This window comes from Peromyscus eremicus, chromosome 7 (assembly GCF_949786415.1).
Source record: "Peromyscus eremicus chromosome 7, PerEre_H2_v1, whole genome shotgun sequence".
Lineage (NCBI taxonomy): Eukaryota > Metazoa > Chordata > Mammalia > Rodentia > Cricetidae > Peromyscus > Peromyscus eremicus.
Window position 1 is genome coordinate 39,180,807 of NC_081422.1, and position 19,529 is coordinate 39,200,335.

A 19,529-nucleotide genomic window follows, 5' to 3' on the forward strand; every position below is an offset into this window, starting at 1 on the left:
TCACCAACACTGAAGACCTCAGAAGGTCAGTGGGACGAGAGCTGTCACTAGATAACAAGGCCAAGACCTCAAATGCTTGTAAGACAAAACGGAACTTGCCTTAGGTGGACCTCAGCCCTGGCTGAGCCGTGAGGGTTCAAGGGGGGTTCATTGGCCTCTTCCGGTTTGTGGAAACGGAATTTGTAATTCCGACAGTGCTTGGCACCAGACAGCTGCTCAATCAGGAACACAACCGCATCATGGAGAATCCCGAGCATCCTCAAACCGTTCACACCTATAGAATGAAAGGTACCTGGATGGTGAGTGGTGTAGCCAATGGGAAGCTGTACAACATTAACACATGGCTGCATTAGAGAGTAATAGCCAGAGGCCACCCAAGGGAAGGTGATATTAATGATGATTTGGAAATTAGCATTAGAATGCTACTGAAAAAAATATTCGATTAATCTAGAATGTTTACCATAAATTGCTTCCCCCAAACTCTGGCCTGTTTCCTACATGCTGCACATATACAGGTACCAGACGCCCTTTCATTTCATGGTCACAATGGCGCCCAATGTAGGAATCACCAACTCTTTTTTTTTTTTTTTTGGTAAGTGAAGGGACCAGTATTAGCTCAAGACCTCCAAAACCAAGTTCTCAGCACAAAAGAGGTTTATTTTTTGCCCCAAAGGGACAGGGCAGAGAATAGGACAAGAGATAGAGGGTGAAGGAACAAGGGACAGGGGGAGGGTGTTTGCTGTGGCGGGGGGTGGGGGATGGGGGTGGGGGGGCCACAGCGACAAAGGACTGCCTCTGGATAGAGAGGAGACAGATGTGGCCCATAGACAAATGGCAGTTTACAAAGGTAAAGGGGGAAACCTTGTGTTAGGATGAGGTGTTTAATTTTAATTGGGCGTGTTAATTAGTGCAGCCAAAGGGGGCTTTTTTTTTTTTTTTAAAGGTTTATTTATTATATATACAGTATTCTGCCTGCATGTATGCCTGCAGGCCAGAAGAGGGCACCAGATCTCATTACAGATGGCTGTGAGCCACCATGTGGTTGCTGGGAATTGAACTCAGGGCCTCTGGAAGAGCAGCTGGTGCTCTTAACCTCTGAGCCATCTCTCCAGCCCCCTAAAGGGGGCTTTTGATTGGATTGCTGGACTTCAATACTTTGATAGCTGGACCTTGGTAGTCATCCTCAGGAGGAGGAAGTGGCCAAATAAGGAAGAAGACCTTGGGACTAGCTTTAGGAATGTAATCTAATGGTTTTAGCAAGGCAGAGGGAATGGGGGAGCAGGGCAAGGCCTGACAGAGCTCTGTTTGTCATGCTCGGGCAGAGTCCCTTCAGTAAATTTGAACCAGAGGCTTGTATATACCAGGTAAGCACTCTGTCACTTGAGTGACACGCCCAGCCCATTAAAAGCTTTATTTTAAAGAGAGCAAACTAAGTCTTATAGAGAATTTAACACACCCCAGGTCACATAGCTGGTAGCTGGGATTTGAGCTTTATATTCTCTAACTTCAAATCTGATCTCCCTTTTGTTTATAAGTCCTAGAGCACCTGGTTCTGTGAGCTCACATACACCAAATTTGAAAGGAGTCTTCACATTTTAGACACAGCCCTCCTGGCTCTTACAGTGAATGTGGGAGCTATACACTTCATAGCTGTTTGGTTTTCCTCAGCCTCATGATGGTAGAAGCTTTCAAATTTTCTCTGTACTTTATGAAAACATTTCTATAAATCTGCTGGCATGGATGGCTGAAAGTATTTTTAAAGACAAGAAACAAGGCACTGAAATCAATGTCATGTTTCTTTCTGAGAGTAGCAAAGAGCTAATGTTCTACATATTTTTATTAAGTATGTGAAATTTCAGCTAAAATATTACTTCTTAGGGCCTGTAAATATGGCTGTGTGGAGTACTTGCTTAGTATGTGTGATGTCCTAGGTTTAATTCCCAGTACTGCAGAAACTCTGGTATTATTAGATAGAGAATAAAGGTGTTTATTGTGGATAAGAGCTCCATTTCAGGAGTGTGTGTGAACTAGGACTCTATACAATCCCAACAAATACCAAGCGAGTGTTCGTGGCACACTTAGAAACAAAACCCTGCTGAGGTGGTGCTAGGGATAAGCCTGAAGCCTCACGGGAGCCAAGCATAATCACTGGGCAACATGCCCCAGTGGAGAAAGGAACCTTGAAACATCCTGAGTAAAAGAAGACAGTCATAGATTAGGATCTCACTTACAAGAAATATCCAGCAGGCAAATCCAAAGAGAAAGCAAGCAAATCCCTAGTGCCAGCATCAGGACCGGGGCTCAGGTCATAAGATAGTAACGCACAATGTGAATACACTGGAAATCACTGAATTTCATGGTAAGTGGATAAACTGGATGAGTTAAACCCCAGAGCTGTGGATTATTTTTTTTTTTTTATTTAAGTCGTTTTTTCTTCTTTAGATTCAACTCTGTGGCTTACACTAACAAGCTGCCAGAGTATTTGGAGTCTACAGCAAAGTAAGAGCTGCTGCCGTCCGTTACCTGCAAAGGAGAGCTGCTTCAGACGGGCATTGGACCGGGCCTCCTGGACTTTATCTGTCAGTGACTTCCATGCATCTGAAAGGAAACAGAAGGAAACTAGAGGCAGGAAAGAATTGGTGCCGACACGTCTTACTGCCAAACTGTGTGCTTGGTTGGCCACTGGTGTGGGAATCACACTGCATCTGACGTCAGTGCTCTGGCATTTTCCTCCAAGTCTCAATTCAATACATGAAAAACAGCCAGGAATACCCTGCTCACAGTGCTCCCCTTTACCACAGCCAGAGGATACACTTATCTTCTGAATCCCCAGAGTATTTACATTCCTGACACATACTTGACCTTAACATTAATTTCAAAAAAAGTAAACAGGGCTGGATGTGGTGGCAGCTGGATGTGGTTGTTTCTGCCTTTAATTTCACCTCTCTAGAGTCGGTAGATCTCTGTGAGTCTGAGGTCAGCCTGGTCTACAAAGTGAGATCCAGGCCAGTGAATAGTGAGACCCTCTCTCAACAACCAAAGCTAATATACAAAAGAACGGGATTCATTATGATCCCATTTTCTTTCTAAAAAGAGACAGTTTCATACCATAGTCTAGTCTGGTGGAATTCACTGGGTCGCCCAAACTAGCCTTGAATGTGTGGTAATCTTCTTGGCTCTGCTTCCCGAGTGCTGGGATAACAGGTATGCTCTACCAGGCCAAGCTCACACTCAGCTTTGTTACATTTTCATACACGCACATGCTTATTATGACTGAACTTTGAGGACTCATATTTTCAAATTCTTTCTTCCTTTATTTACTTATTTAAGCAGTCTTACTGCATTGCCGAGGCTGGTCTTGACTCAACTCCTGGGTTCAAGTAATCTCCGTCTCTGGCTCCACAGTAGCTAGGCGTAGAGGCCTGCACTACCACATCCAGGTCTGAGTATCTCTGATTCTCCTCCCTCTCCCCTTTATATCAAAGTAGTCACCAAGTCTGTCCACTCTTCCTTCCTTCCTTTTCCCACGTGGTCTTTATTACCTGGCATTTCTACTATAGCTAGCAATAGGCTTATTAATAATTCCATGCTTCCCAGTGTCTCCAATTCAACGTCGTCCCATCCCCACCTCGAGGCGCTGGGGACCAAACCTAAGGCTCTGCACATGCTAGATAAAAGCATTTAACACAGTGGTCTGTACCAGCTCCTGGTTGTTCATTTATTTTAGTTTGAAAAGGTCCCGCTAGGTTGCACCAGGCCCGGTCAGCCTGTCTTATAAAGAGCTGCTACACTGAGCTTCCTGAATTTCTGCTTTTACTGTACTTAAGTTTCCAAGATCTCAAGGTTTGTCACTATGGGCTCTCCCTCAAACTTGTACCCAATTCACCTTCCAATTTTCCTTTCACCTCAAAGTCCTTTTCTCATTCAAAACTACTCAAAACCAAAGTTTTTCTACCTTTGTTCCATTCTCTTTGTGGAACGCTCCCTGCATTCCTCTTCAGCTAACCCAAACTCCATTTCCCCTTAACTGATCTGTTGCTGTAGCCATCTCCCGGGGTTCTGGGGAGCCCTAGTTTACTACAGTGATCTTTCATTCCTTTAACATTCCCAGGACTTAGCCTAGGAGGCCTTCATTAGTTCTCCAGCAGCTAACGAACACCTGACAAGCTAAGGATGAACAAGAAAGTAAAATCCCAGCCTGTCCTGAAGAGCCCGTGGCTCAATGAGTGAGACCAACTGGACCATAACATCTGCATGCAGGGCGTTCTGCTGCGGCAGACAGAAGAGGAAGAGCTAGCAGTGACCAGGGCAGAGGAACAACGTGGGAGCACGTGTGGGAGCACCCCTGGAGGAGGGGCAGCACCCCTGGAGGAGGGGCAGCCCTGCCGGGGATAGGGTGGAGAGAGCAGCTCTGCTGGGTGTGAGTGACACAGACCTGCAGCACCTAAGGCTTCTCAAGAGTGACAGCTGCTTCTTCAACAAGGAAGTCTCTCCTGTGCAGGGCAGCCACGGCCACAGAGGCCCTGGCAGAAGGCGGACTTAACCACTCACCTTCAATACTTTCCGCACAGATCTGAAAACCGTCATCGCTTGAAATCTCAAACACAAGTCCTTTCTTGGGCTTCTGCTCAGTGATACTTTCCTTCCTCTTCTGTTCCTGCTGGAGCCAGAGCATCAGCGGAGAGCTGAAGCTGCTCTCCTCTTCCTCCACCGCTTTAGGTTCTGGAAGGGAAACAAGGGCATGGAGTGCTGCTATGTGCAGAATGCTCTACACCAGAGCTTCTCAACCTGTAGGTCGCGACCCCTTTGGGGATCAAACGACCTTTCACAGGGGTCACCCAAGACCATCAGAAAACACAGATATTACAGTTATGAAATAGCAACAAAAATAATGTTATGTTGGGAGTCACCACAACATGAGGAACTGTATTAAAGGGTCGCAGCATTAGGAGGTTGAGAACCACTGCTCTACACCCATCACCTCCATTTCTGAGGACATGCTGTATCTTGTGCTATCCCTCCTCACCAGTAAGAGCACTGAGGCTCAAAGGAACTTGCCCTGGGATGCAGCTACCAAGTACTAAAACGGTGAGGGTATGTGTGCATGTGTGTGTGTTATTTAATAGGTGTTTTTTGTAGCAGAGCTTCTGGTATGACAATGTGATCGTTTTGTTTTGTTTTTTTTCTTCAATACACAACTGCTCTCAATAGGATCAAGGCCAAGTCAAACCAAAGTTAACAAAAATTCCCTTTACTCCAGGTGAATGTCTCAGATACTCTTCTAGGCCCAGATCACCTCATGTGATCCTCACAACAACCACTGAGACAGTTATTATTGACTCCCCTCTCTTTTTTCTTCCTCTTTTTGAGATAAGGTTTTACTGTGTAGTCCTGCCTGGCCTGGAACTTGCTATGGAGACCATGATGACCTCAAACTCACAGATATCAGCCTGCCTTTGCTTCCCAAGTGCTACACTTAGAAGCATGCTGTACCAAGCCCAGTTTGACTCCTTTTTATTTATTTATTTTTTTAATTTTTTTTTTTTTTGGTTTTTCGAGACAGGGTTTCTCTGTGTAGCTTTGCGCCTTTCCTGGAACTCACTTGGTAGCCCAGGCTGGCCTTGAACTCACAGAGATCCGGCTGGCTCTGCCTCCCGAGTGCTGAGATTAAAGGCGTGCGCCACCACCGCCCGGCTTGACTCCTTTTTAAAGGTGAGAAAACTGAGTTGGGTGTGGTGGTGTGTGCCTGTGACCCTCTGTTGTGAAAATGAGGAAGGATGATCAATGCTAGCCTGAGCTGCCTAGAAAGTTCTAGGCCAGCCAGGACAACCCAGTGAAACCTCATTCAACGCAATGCAATGAATGAATCAATACATGAATAAACATGGGGAAACTGAGGCAGGCCATGTAAAAGCCAAGTTCGTACAGCTAAAGTAAACATGTGATTTGAACTCAGCCACCGTGCTGCGTGTAATCAGGACTCAGGCTTGAGGAACTGGCCACTCATCAAGACATGGTTAACAGCCCAACTCAAGCCTAAGCCTTTTTCTTCTGGGAAGTCATTTTTTATTATCATTTATTTACTTAATCAGTTTTTCTAAGACAAGAGCTCACTCTGAGGTCCAGGCTTAGCCTCAGTATGTAGCCCCGGCTATCTTCAAACTCAGACAACTCTGCTTCTGGTGCCAAGTGCTCAGGTTCTGTGTGTCTACTATGCTAATTGTAAAGTGACCAAATTGCAGTAGGCCAAGAAGAAAGCGCTGTGACATGCATGTGGTTTTAGGATCAAATCCCAACCACCTAAGAGAGACGGCTCCAGTACCTGGAAGGGAATTCACCCTATGTGAGAAACAACTCAAGAGCCGACTAAAGGTCATTGCCAGCCACCTAAAGTGTCACCCTGGCATGTGATGACAGACCACGATTGAGGGAAGATGGGAGAAAGGGCTGAGTTTGACTCCAGGACTTTACACCACTTAACTTCATGGGACGTCAGTGGGTTTCCTCTCCCATCTAGAGTTTCAGGAGATATGCAGGCAGTTCTTTTGTTTCTAGGCTGGGACTTGTGATGTAGCACAGGCTCTCTCTCCAGCTCACTATGCAGCTCAGGCTTGCCCTGAACTCACAATTCTGTCTCAGCTTTTCCAAGTGTTGGGGTTGCAAGTGCATACCACCATGAGCAGCTAACATACATGATTTTCAACAGACCTTCTAGCTTTAGAGTTCTCTATTATAACCCATTAACCAACCACATACCTGCATTTTCTTGCTCACTTGCTGGATTTGTTGCCTGAATCTCTGGAAGAGCAGCCACTGGTCTGAATGAAAATAAAACCAGACATGAGAGAGCCAGTTGGTTTTCAACTCAAAGATAAAACAACTGTTCACAATCTGCCACATATTCTATCAGTTATTTAAAACAGCTACTAAGAAAGTGAGCATAAAATGCTTTAAAATTTTTTATTTATTAGTGTGTGGGGGTGGGGGAGTATGTATGCCTGGGTGTTGAAAAGCTCCTTCCACTGTGGGATCCAGGGATCAAACTTAGGTCATCAAGGTTTTAAAATTTGTATTTGTGTATGGTGTGTGTGGCGTGACTGTATGGGTGCCCACAGAAGCTGGAGAGGCACTGAATCCAAACAAGGATGCTCTGTGAGAACAGAAAGCACTCTTAACTGCTTTGCCTTCTCTCTAGCCCTAAAACCATGCTTATGAGAGTTCTTCCCAAACATCAGCAGGAAGCATCTGATTTTGAGATTGGGGATGGCACCTCTGAGGTTCTTCTCATAATCTTATAGTAGGAAATATGCAAAGACACTTGTCAGGACAGTGCTGTATAATTTAAATAAGTCAGCTGGCTTAACTAAAAACACAGGTAAGCTGCATGAGCTAGTACATCACCTATTTCCAGCTTTTCATCTAGAACTTAGTAACTCCTGAAACAGCCCAGTGCATACTAATGTGCATGAAGTTAACTAGTGAAGTAAATTACTGTAGAGCACACAGCAGCACTGGAAGCTGCAGAGAAATACCTGGAACACAGCATGGACACATGTCATTCCAGGAAGAGGTACAGGAAACAATGAAACAATGGAGTGAAAAAACAAGAACAGTAGGTACAGCAGCATCCACTGAATATAAAAGTTAACATACGAGTACACACACAGAAATAACTGCAGAATAAAACCAAACCATGGGGCTGGAGAGATGGCTCAGTGGTTAAGAGCACTGGCTGCTCTTCCAGGGGACCCAGGTTCAATCTCCAGCACCTACATGGCAGCTCACAACTGTCTGTAACTCCAGTTCCAGGGGATCTGACACCCTCACACAGACACACATGGAGGCAAAACACCAACGCACATAAAATAAAAATAAATAAATTATAAAACAAACAAACAAACAAACAAAAAAACCCAAACCCAAACCACTACCAAAGCGACTTCTAGGGAACAGACTGAGAAGGGGTGAACAGGACATACAGGAACCATCAGAAATCATTTAAATAATTCTAGCTTAGAAAAAGGGAAAAAGAGGGGGGAGGGCATGGAGGAGGTAGGCCAGCAAGATGGCTCAGAGAGTAAAATGCCTTGCTGTGTAAGCCTGACCATCTGCGTTTGATCTTTGGAGCCCAGGTAAAGGCAGGAGGAGCGAAATGATTGCAGAGCTGTCCTCTGACCCCTACCCATGTCATACACAAGTGCATGTACACACACACAGAGAAGAACTACAATTTAAAAAGATCAAAGATATTTACTTCATTTTTGTTTTACAAGCCTGTCTGTATTTAGTTTCATTAAAACAACATAGACCTTTTATTTTTTTGGGGGGGAGGCGCGGCCAAGGTCTTACTATGTGGCCTTGACTGGCCTCAAACTCAGAGGTCTGCCTGCCTCAGCCTCCCCAATACTGGGATTAAAGACATCCATACCATGTGATACCTGTCAAGAACAATTCTGCCAACAAAACAAAACCCCGTGTAAATCAGGAGGAAGCCTGTTTTACATGTGGTGGATATAAGAGAGATCTGCAGCTCACCCCACAGGCTGCCCACACTCCTTCTGTGAAGGCTGCTCCATACCAGCTGCATCCTTCTGCTCCCTGTCAGCTCTAGGAGTCCTAGAACAGAATCGGTTGTATCTCTTTTCAAGAAACCATCAGCAAATATGCATTGGACAGAAAAAGTTCACAAGCCTGCAACAGTAACTAAAGTCACAAAAGCCAGTTAAGAGGGTACAGGGACTGTCTAGGAGAAGGGAAGTCTCCTCTATACTTTATATGTTATACTTCCAATGAGGTTTTTAAGAATGAGAAGGCTTCATGAGACGCTACAGCAGGAGCCCTTGTCCATCAGACAGGACCATCATCCTCTCGATCCCCAAACCTCAGCAAAACAGAAACAGAAACAGGTATCAGCACTGTCTAAGATCAAAGCAAAGGACAATCAAAACTGTAGTTCTCAGTCAAACCATCTACCGATGAGCTAGTTTTGCTCCACTGATTACTAAAGGCCAAGTGATGGAAGTAACCCCCAGTACCAACGAGCAGCGTCACACCCACAACACAGAACCCCACACTGCAGCAGAATGGACCTGCCCATCACTTACCGTGTGGCTGAGGGCTGGGGTGCCGGGTTGGCGTCTTGGTCTGGAATGTGTGCTTCAGAAGAACTGGACCGCAAATGGGAGACTTTGTGCTTCTTGCCGTTCCCTTTGTCTAGGGGCAACTGAATCCTTTTGACTTTTGGTTTTGGTTTAGTGGTACCTGGCACTGAGGAACTTGCCGACTGCTGACCAGAGGATGGGGCACTCCCCGGAGAGGTGGAGCTGGCTTGCTTAGCTGAGGGTAAAGCCTTGCTCTGCTCTGGCCTCACACCGTTAGGAGCATCTGCCGTCTGGGTGAAGTTGGATGGCTGGGTCCCCGAAGCAGAGTCGGGATCCCGTTCCCGCTGTGAAGAGAGGATGCTGGTTTTGCCAGCTAGGAGCTGGTTCACTTGCTGCAGCTTATAGTGCTCTTCAGCCTCCCCAGAAGGGGATGCAGCCGTCATGCCTGTAGTCTGAGGTGAGGGGAGCACACAGATGCTAGATGCTGCTGTCACTGCAGCAGTGGAAGGAGTCTGTGATGTCCCCAGTTGTGGGAACATTCCTGAACTTGGTGGTAAAGCCAGAGGCTGGTCCTGAATGCCCAGGCTCTGCTGGCTGGCTTTGATTAGAAGATTGCTTATTGAGCCAATGTCTGGGGTCCCAAGCAACCTCTGGTTGGATAGGGTGACATGTCCTGGAACTGATGCACTACTTGTAGGGGCTGTTGTAGTTTGCATGGATACCACATTCAAGACAGAGGAACTGGATGCCAAGGCAGACACAGGCCCAGATGTGAGGTGGCTAGTATCCTGGCTTATCGTTGATGTGCCCGCCACTGTGGCAGTAGTTCCGCCCACACTCTGTGGTGGTAACAGGGGTGCCTGTTCAAAATACATGATGCCAGATTTAGATCTTTTGATGATGTTGGGGACAGTTCGGTGAGATGAAGTGTTAAGTGACCCCAAATCTAACAGGTTGGGATGGTTTGAAAGCTGGGAGGGTGTGAAATTAATCAGTGTCATGTTAGAAACCACATCAGAAGGGGCAATGTTGGAAGGGGCACTAGAGGGAGCAAGTTTTTTATTCTTTCGAGTGTGCAGACGAGATATGGGTCTTTTCTTGAGTCCAGAGGATGGAGTGGCTACTGTGGTAGTGAGGTCTGTCCTCTGGTTGGCTTCTGAACCCAAAAGTTGGGGATCTGGAGGAGGCTGAACCCCAATAAGTAGGCCTGACGGAGGGCTGCTGATGTTAGGTGGGAAGCTGCTTTGAGCAGCTACAGGGAAGGAATGTAAGTGCTGGTGATGAGGCATGGAGAGCAATCCTTTGCTAGCAGGAGGGAACAGAGACTGAGAAGGTGGCAAGCTTGGATTTAGTCCTGCAGTTAGGGTGAGCCCACTTCCCATGGGCCCCAATACCGAAGTATTTGTCTCCATCACACTGGATGTAGAACTAACAGGAGAGGTCAACTGGATTTTTTGGGTCACTCCATTTGGAAGAGTTTGGAGAACATAAAGTGGCTGCATGTTCTGGTTAACAACAATGAGTTTCTCAGTGGCTGGTTTCAGGTGGGGTGGAGTGGTCTGCACAGCTGCGTTAGAGATCTGAGATGGGCCAGGGCTATCAGTAGAATTGGGCACATACTTCTGGTTCTGGATGGGAACAGTAGGGGAAACAGGTACCTGAAGGCCAGGGGTGCTACTGTTTCTAGTTAAATCCTGATTGTTGCCATGACCTTGTTCCACTGAACCACAGGGGGGGCTGGAGATATGATCTGCATCCATGTGTCCTTGGATGAAATGATCAGGAGTCATGTGGCCTTCAGGAGTAGAGTCTACTCCCGGACTCAGCAGTGCTGGGTCACCCTCCGTAGACGCTACAGACTTTTCCGTCATGGTCACTCGCTTCTCCCCTGAATCTGAGATTACGGCCAATCTACCGGGATTCTGGCTGGGGACAGTGGGACTGCGGGTGGTCAGGACAGAGAGGTCAGATGGCAGCTCAAGAGGCAGCTCAAACTGCTCCTCTGCTGAGATGGAAGAGGAGACGCTACTGTCCACAGGCTCTGTCGCGGGCAGCTGCTGAGAAAACACTTCAAAGAGACCCATATCCTTTTCCCGATTACTGTCAAGACCCAGCCCTTCACCCAGAGTCAGGAGTTCCGAAGACGACGACTCTGGACTCTCCCCCAGAGCCTGCATGGATGGAGTGTTCTTCAGCACGAAGTCCATGATGTCCGAAGGCAGGATGTTTCCACAGTCGTCACTGTTGTTGTTGTCAGAGTCAGATTTCAGGAGCTCGGTGTTGTAGGTGTCCAGCAAGTTTTTGTCTGAGGGGGTACTTGTGTGGACTCTGCGGCTTGACTCCAAAGAGCTGAGCTGAGCTTCCAAGGAGTCCTGGCCCTGTGCTTTCACTCTGCTCACAGAGTGGCAGTTGTCCAACTTTGGCTCGTTTTTATGGCCGACGGCACTCTTAATGACATGTTCTTTTTCCCCAGCCTCGTCAGGTCGATCGATCTTTAAGTTTTCTGTTCCGTTTTCTTTACCATTTCTTTTTGGAAGCTGGCTGCTTTTCCTGGTTGTGGCAGTGATACTCGTATCACTCTCGGTCCCATCATCAACACCATCCAGTTGTGAAATTTTTGGAAGATCACATTGTTCCTCCTCCCGAAATAAATTATGGGGTGCCAGTCGCTCCTCACCACCCGAAGAAATGACCGTTCTAGTGAAGTTGTAATAGTACACGTCGTCTTCATCTGAAGTGCTCAAGTCATCGGCCCCATCCACCTGCCCTTCTGCTGATCTCTTTCCTCGCTTTTTCCCAGTAGAACTGCTATAGAACGGAAGGTCCTCTTCACCGTAAGACCTGACTCCATAGAGGGGGGTGAGCCCAAAGAACATATTAGACCGTGCACGGGCACTGCGGCGGGGATACCGCCTCTTAAAAGAGCCATCCTCCTGAGGTTTGGGGCCATCTGGAATCATCAGGTTTCTGTCCTGTTCTGGAAGATTCTGATAGTTGTTACTTTGAGGGTCTTGGGATGAGGTATTGTTGGAGCTTGGCTGAACCCCTGGGCCAGCTCCTGGACTTCTGGAAGCTGAAACTGGTTCTACCGGACATGCTGGCTCTATCTGTACAGGAGAACCAGGGCCACTTTCTTTTGCGGAACTTTTGGATTGATTCTCACTTTCCATTTTCAGAGGTGTCACTTTGACGGAGCACTTCCGGGGTGCCTGTAACTCCTTGGAAGATCCTTCTACTTGTGTGGATTGACCTTTAGGGACTCCTGAAGTAGGAAGGACTTTATCCCCAATTTTATCAGATGAAACATTATTACACGGCCGTTGCCCCAGAAACCCAGGAGTCAAAACCTCATCAGCAAACCCTGGCTTTAGTTTTCCTTCCTCACCAGTTGTTATCTGACCAGGTTCCAAAGAGGATTTACTGGCATGCTTCTCTTTGCAAGTCTCTTTAGAAGCCTTTTTCCCTTTCTGTCTCCTGTCTCTGGAACTAGACCCGACATGTTCATGAAGAATGGATGGCCTGTGGCTCACACCAGGAAGCTTTAAGGTTTTGATTTCACCATCTTCATTTGGAGAGGGCTTTGCTGACTGGGCAGAATCTGTGTGCTGGTCTCGATCATTCCTCTGCCCCCTCAAGTGGAGCTGTGGGTAGGAGAGAGTCTCTTTAGAAGAAAATGGCACTGAAGAGGGTTCAGCAAAAGTGCCCATTTTACTAACGTTGACTTCTCCGGGAGCGGTATTATGAACCTGTGCTACCAGCTTAGGGATTCCAGAGTAAGCTGTGTTATGTGCAGACCCATCTGAGCTCTTGGAACTCACAGTTCTGTTTTTCTCTCCCTTTAACGAGGAGCCCTTGGGTGCCAAGTCTGAAGCACTGGAGCGCTTTATTTCTGAGGATGAAGACCCATCCAAATGACTGGATTTGGAGCCTCCGGGGACCACTGTCCTTTGTGAACCTGAGGCTGTGGGAGTGCCGTGCCCTAGATTAGCACTGGAGTTCAGCGGCCCTACAGCACGGTCAGTTGCTTTGGCACTTGACCCGGGATCTGCAGCAGTCCCAAGGGTGGAGACTGAGGAAACACTATTCCTGGAGTAGATACTCCCAGTTCTCAGTGGAGACATGATCCGGAGCTTGGACCGCAGGGGTGATAAGGAAGAAGTACTATGCCGCCTGGAGCCAATGCTCCGCAGACCAGAGGAAAGCAAAGGATCGCCTACTGTGACGATTTCATGAGTGGTTGGGGTAGGACTTCCTGAAGAAGAGAGAAAAAAGAAAGCCGATCAGGGACAGAACAAACATGTCAATTCACTAGTTTCAACCATCTGGATGCACCTGTTTATAGGCAACCTTTTGGTTAGTCAAAGTCACCAAGATAAGGTTACCTAAGAGAACGGCCACGTGGGTCAGAGATGTCCTTTACCTGCAGAAGGCAACGGCCGGCAACCAGGGGACCTCTGTGTAGAGGAGTAGCTGGGTGTTCGAATCCTAGGGACCTTTGAGATGACATGGTAATAGCAAGAGCTCGAGGTCTGTGCATGAGGTCGGTCCGGGGACGGAGGACGTAGAATGGCCGCTGTACTTTGACTGTCCTTACATGAAGATTCTGTGATAGGGATAAAAACTCGTAACTGAAAGAGAGCAGTTAAACTATCTAACGGATGAACCAATATCATGCCAGCTGGCTATTAGGCCAGTAGCCACAATGGGTGAATGAGTGCTCAGGTATGATTTCTGAGCTGGAACCCACAGTGGACGGTAAGAACCAACGCCACAAGCTGTTTCCAGCCCCACGAACACACCATGCCACGTACACCAGCACGCACACACAGACTTACAGACTGCTATTTGATGAATGCCAAACTGGAGAAAAAGGGGGTGTCCCAAATTAAATTGTCCCCCATTTTTCTTTTTTTCCTTTTGGTTTTTCAAGACAAGGTTTCTCTGTGTAGCTTTGCACCTTTCCTGGAACTCACTCTGTAGACCAGGCTGGCCTTGAACTCACAGAGATCCGCCTGCTTCTGCCTCCCGAGTGCTGGGATTAAAGGCGTGCGCCACCACCGCCCAGCTGCCCCCCATTTTTCAATCCCAGTGCATAGTCAAAACACTTGCACTCAAGTCCCACTTGGGTCAAGTCTAACCTATAAATGAGGATGGGCTGTGCGCGATGGTCCTGTTGTCGTCGTGGTCAACTGTGCTGTTGATATCTGGCTCTACGACAGGCGGCCGGCACTCCACGACCTTGCAGGTGTACACACAGCGCTTGCGAGCATCCGTGGTGCTCCAATACACCCGGGAACACCTGGCCAACACAGGACAACCACAAATGGAGGACGGCTGCACAAACTACCCTCCCCCACACTTCCCCCCATCACGGGTCTCTGGTCTCAACTCAGAGAATATAGCTTTACTTCTTAGGTTCTTAATGGAGATTATCCTTGTATGGTAGTTTTAAACTTTGGGAAGTCCTTAATGTTTCTTAGGCTCTCAGAAAGTTGTACGACCTTTCCAAAAAAAAGTACCCGAAACAGTAAAATGTTCTACCCACTGAAAAAGAAGAACAGTAACTATAATGCCACTGCCTTCCATGAGGGATTAATGCCTCAAGTGCACGTAACCTGAGACCGTAAAAAAGCTCAAACCTGAGGTACTTCTCTGTCAGCAAAGTGCTACAGGATGAACACAGGTGTAGACTGTGTTAGAGCTGGAATGCAGAATTAGAAAAGGCGCTGCAAAATCATCTTCTCAAGAGGGAGACAGGATCTCCCCGTGGCCCTAGCTGGCTGGAACTCAAGAGATCCACCTGCCTCTGCTTTTCTTCCAAGTGCCTATGTTAAAGATGTACACAATACCAAATGGCTCTAGAAGGTGCATTTTGATCATTCATTGTCAGCTTGTCAAATAATTTAATCAACGTAAAAGATTATAAATTATTTGCTTTGAGACAGGGTCTCACTATGTAGCCCAGGCTAAATTTATAATCTGTTAGCTGGGCATGGTTAATGCATGAGGCTAAGGCAGACGTGACAGCCTGGGCCTATGAGAACTGGTGAGTGGTGGGTTTTGAATAGCGCAAGGCAGCTACCAAGTATATCTCCACACTTAATGACCCTGAATTTTCAGGGAGCCACACTGTGGGCTCCTGTGCCCTGTCTTTCCTGGACTTACTGGTATCCGATAGGAAAGAGCTTATCTTCACAGTCAGAGAGGTCATTCAGAATCCCCAAACAGTCAATCGTCATTGAGCCTAACCAAGGAAAGAAGAACAGATTAGAAGCCATGAGGAGCATCATTTTGTAACCAAGGACCAGAAAGGCACAAATGGTATACAGTCTTCCCATTAATGAAGGCCTGGGTCATACCAATCATCATGTGGATGTTTTCTGGTTCCAAGCCATTGAGGAACTTCCTTCGCAAGCTGATTCCTTCAAAATCTACAAACACTCTTCTAAAAACTTCAAATCCATTCTCAGGAACCACCTTAAATGAAACCCAAAGTTGATGTTAATGGGCTGTCCCTTTACATGTTACATTGAGAGTATCAACTCCTGGAGGCAAAGCAGAGAATCCACCTCAAAATCACCCTTTTTTTTACTCCCACCCTCTTTATTTCTCGTAAGAGGAGATAATCTCTTTGGGGCATCCGAGACATGAAAAACTGAATTTACCACCTTTCTGTTTTTCAGTCTTAAATTCATAGAGACTTCAAAAGATGAGGAGGCATCTTCAATGCTTATTGCTAGGCAAAAGTCAGAGCAAAAGGGCTACAAACTGCAAGGTTCCAGCCTAAGAAGCCCTGGAGTGGAAACTGCCATGGATGTTAAGGTAAGACTACTTGTAGATATTAGCAAAAAGATCAGTGGTTTTTAGGGGGAACGTCAGAAAACCAGGCAGAACACAGCATTCTTAGGACAATGAAAATATTTATACAAACCACAATGGTGAATTGTAGTTGGAGTTTTTTTTTAGTTTTGTGCTGTAGATGATTGATTGATAAATAAAACACTGACTGGCCAGTAGCCAGACAAAAAGTATAGACAGAACAAAGAGGGGAGAGGTCTGAGACAGAAAGATGCTGCCAGCCGCCACCATGAGGAACAGGATGTAAAGTACCGGTAAGCCATGAGCCATGTGACAGCTTATAGATTAATAAAAATGGGTTAATTTAAGATATAAAAACAGCTAGCTAAAAGCCGGAGCCATTAGGCCAAACAGTTTAAATAATATAAGCGTCTGTGTTTTTAATTTAAAAGTGGGCTACGGGACTGCGGGGGCTTGGCAGAACCCAGAGAAAAACTCTCCAGCTACAGTGAATACACATTGTTAGACATTTGTCCAAACCCACACCATGTACAACATCAAGAATGAACCCTAACGCAAAGGATAACTGTGAAATGCACATCGATGTAGACCCATCCACTGTAACAAATACACCACTCTGGAGGGAGAGGCTAGGTAAGTGTGGAGGCGGGACTGGGAAATCTCTACCCTTCGCTAGTCTTACTGTGAACGGAAGTCTGCTCTGAGATAATAAAGCCTGTAATTAACAGCTACAACAGAAGCAACCAAACAGCTGAGCTTCTCACCTCGCCTTTGATCAAATCCCGATGCCGCTGACAATACACTTTTTTGTCATCCAGAAAGACGCAGTTCTTGGCTCGGGAACACATGAAATGGTAGTTGCTGGTGCAGGATGTGAGACAGCAGCCCACGGTAGCTCCTGGCTTCTGGCAGAATTCACACCTCTACAAGTCCAGAAAGAACAGCCCTATTTAGACAGGCAGGCGTTTTAAGACATTTGTCATCTCTTCTAGGACTTGCCCCTTCTGAGCACCCCATGTTCACTTTCTCGACTGCCAGCCTGCTGAGCTACAGGGAAACAGAACGAACCACGTGGTAACTAGAAAATTTAAACACTAAATTGGATTTGCCATTTGGACTAAAATAAGTTTTTTCTAGAATGCATGGTAGATTTATTAGACTTGAAACTATGAAGATCAATGTCAAAAAATATGGGCTTACAAGAAAGATGTTACATCTCAAAGCAACTCAGTGTTAATAAAATTTACTAGTAAGAAACTAGTTGTCTGAGTTAGGGTTACTATTGCTGTGATAAAACACCATGACCAAAGCAACTTGGGGAAGACAGGGTTCATTCCTCTCACCGTTCCATGTAACAGTCCATCATCAAAAGCAGCAAGTGCAGGGACTTGAGCAGGCCAGGAACCAGCACTGAGGCCAGCGAGGGGTGCTGCTCACGTGCTTGCTCATCCTGCTTTTCTTTCTTTCTCTTTCTCTCCTTCTCTCTCTCTCTCCTTTTCTTTGCGGGGGTGGGGGGTAGTTTTTTGAGACAGGCTTTCTCTGTAGTCCTGGCTGTCCTGGAACTGCTCTGTAGACCAGGCTGGCCTCAAAATCAAGATATCTACTTGCCTCTACCTCCAGGATGCTGGGATTAAAGGTGTGTGCCACTACTGCCCCAGCCCTCAGCCCAGGGATAGCATTACCCACAAATGGGCTGGGCCCTCCTCATCAATCACTAATTAAGAAAATGCACTATAGCCGATCTTATGGAGGCATTTTTCTCAATAGATTCTCTCCTTTTTAGATAACTCTGTGTCAAGCTGATGTAACGCTAGCCAGCTCTCTAGCTCTGTAGTATTAGACTTTACAGCTAACTACCTATTCCATGATTTGAAGATTCCATTCACTAGGCCCTGGTCATCACCCTTACTCTATTGGACAGTCCGTGTTCTCTTCTCTGCTCTTCCCACAGCCCACACATTCTTCTCTCATGAGCTGTCTATTGGATCCTTTCCTTCTGGTAACCTTTCATGCGCAAACTCCAGCTTCAAATGTTTACTCCTTCAATACCACTGTGACTGCTCTCGGCTGCTTTGACGACTTCCCTTCCTATCCTCTTCTGTCAATACGCACATACATGGGCTTATTCTGTGGAACTTCAGAACGGTGATTTAACTTGGCCTCTGAGCTGATTCTGTCTATGACTTAAACTGATGCTCCTCATATATTTTGAATGATGCTCAAATTAGATGATGCTTTGTTTTTCTATTTCTTTTTAAAATTTTTTGCTTTTGAAAAAAAGAAGTTTTTGCTTTTGATGATTTATTTATTTTTATTTTATGCATTGGTGTTTTTCCGGCACTTATGTCTGTGTGATGGTGTCAGATCCCCTGGAACTGAAACCACAGACAGTTGTGAGCTGCCACATCGGTCCTGGGAATTGAACTTAGATCCCCTGGAAGAGCAGTCAGTGCTCTTAACCGCTGAGCCATCTCTCCAGGCCCCTCTTTTTCTATTTCTTTTGTTTCCTTCTTCTAAAATCAGACCCACAACATCCACTAGTACTCACTGGCGAGCTCCTGACAACGTTGTCAAGAGGAGGAAGGCTGTATTCACGCCTGGGACAAACACGAGAACCACCTCACAAATGCACAAACTAAGTTCTTACCAGCTGCTTGCCCCTTATCACAGCCATGTGCACGTTCTTCAGTGAGCCATCATCGTCTTCAAACACTTCTGCGGACCACAAGGCACAGTTCACATGTGTCCACTCATTTTGGCCAATGTACAGCAAGCGGCCAGCATCCTGAAGAACATAACACCAAAGGAACTCATATTAGCTTTACCTCAGACAAGATACCTCAAGAAAGCAACTATAATTCCTCAAAGATTAAATCATAATCCAGTGTTCAATATATTTCTTCTATAGTCTTTATAATTATTTTTTCTGCAAAATGGAAATATTTTGTAATTCTATTGAAAACAAAAGATCAATATATGGAAGGTTTACATAAATGTGCAAACTACTTTAAAACCGTATTATAAATTCAATTCTCTCAGACCACACTAGAAACTCTCCCCTGAAGTGCGTGTGGACTGAATGAAGTAGGGCTTCATGCATGCACTCTACTACCAACCCACATTCCCCCAAATGTTGTATTTTAAGTTCTCAGTGTAAAGCCATTAAATGAAGACTTTACATATATTATTTCACTTTATTCTTACAACCATGCTAGGTTAAGAACTATTTTCTTGTGGGACTGGGGAGATGGCTCAGCAGCTAAGAATATTCTCTATTCTTCCAGGGGATCCAGGTTTGACTCCAGTATCCAGCACGGTAGCTCACAAATATCCTTCACACTGTTTCCAGAGGATCCAACTCCCTCTTTCAGGCACTGTATGCATGGCATGCACATACATACATGGAGAAAAGATGGGGGCTAAAAAGATGGCTCAGCAGTTAAGAGCACTGACTGTTCTTCCAGAGGTCCTGAGTTCAATCCCCAGCACCCACATGGCAGCTCATAACTGCCTGTAACTATGGTTCCAGGGGATCCCACACCCTCATGCAGACATGGATGTGGACAAAACACTAATGCACATAAAATAAAAATAAAGTTGAAAAAAAAA

The 19,529-nt window shown here is 46.1% G+C and overlaps 1 protein-coding gene across 1 annotated transcript in view; it reads right to left on the minus strand.

Moving 5' to 3' along the window:
* Kmt2a (lysine methyltransferase 2A) overlaps positions 1-19,529 on the minus strand; it is a 79,522-nt gene that overhangs the window by 3,571 nt on the left and 56,422 nt on the right. The window contains exons 21-32 of the mRNA XM_059267734.1: positions 18,568-18,705; positions 16,685-16,843; positions 15,461-15,578; positions 15,267-15,345; positions 14,240-14,400; positions 13,522-13,704; positions 9,105-13,353; positions 8,536-8,616; positions 6,757-6,818; positions 4,552-4,722; positions 2,524-2,598; positions 100-274 (exon numbers count right to left, since the gene is read on the minus strand). Coding sequence (XP_059123717.1) covers positions 100-274; positions 2,524-2,598; positions 4,552-4,722; positions 6,757-6,818; positions 8,536-8,616; positions 9,105-13,353; positions 13,522-13,704; positions 14,240-14,400; positions 15,267-15,345; positions 15,461-15,578; positions 16,685-16,843; positions 18,568-18,705 — 5,651 coding nt within the window. The remainder of the gene's footprint in view (positions 1-99; positions 275-2,523; positions 2,599-4,551; positions 4,723-6,756; positions 6,819-8,535; positions 8,617-9,104; positions 13,354-13,521; positions 13,705-14,239; positions 14,401-15,266; positions 15,346-15,460; positions 15,579-16,684; positions 16,844-18,567; positions 18,706-19,529) is intronic.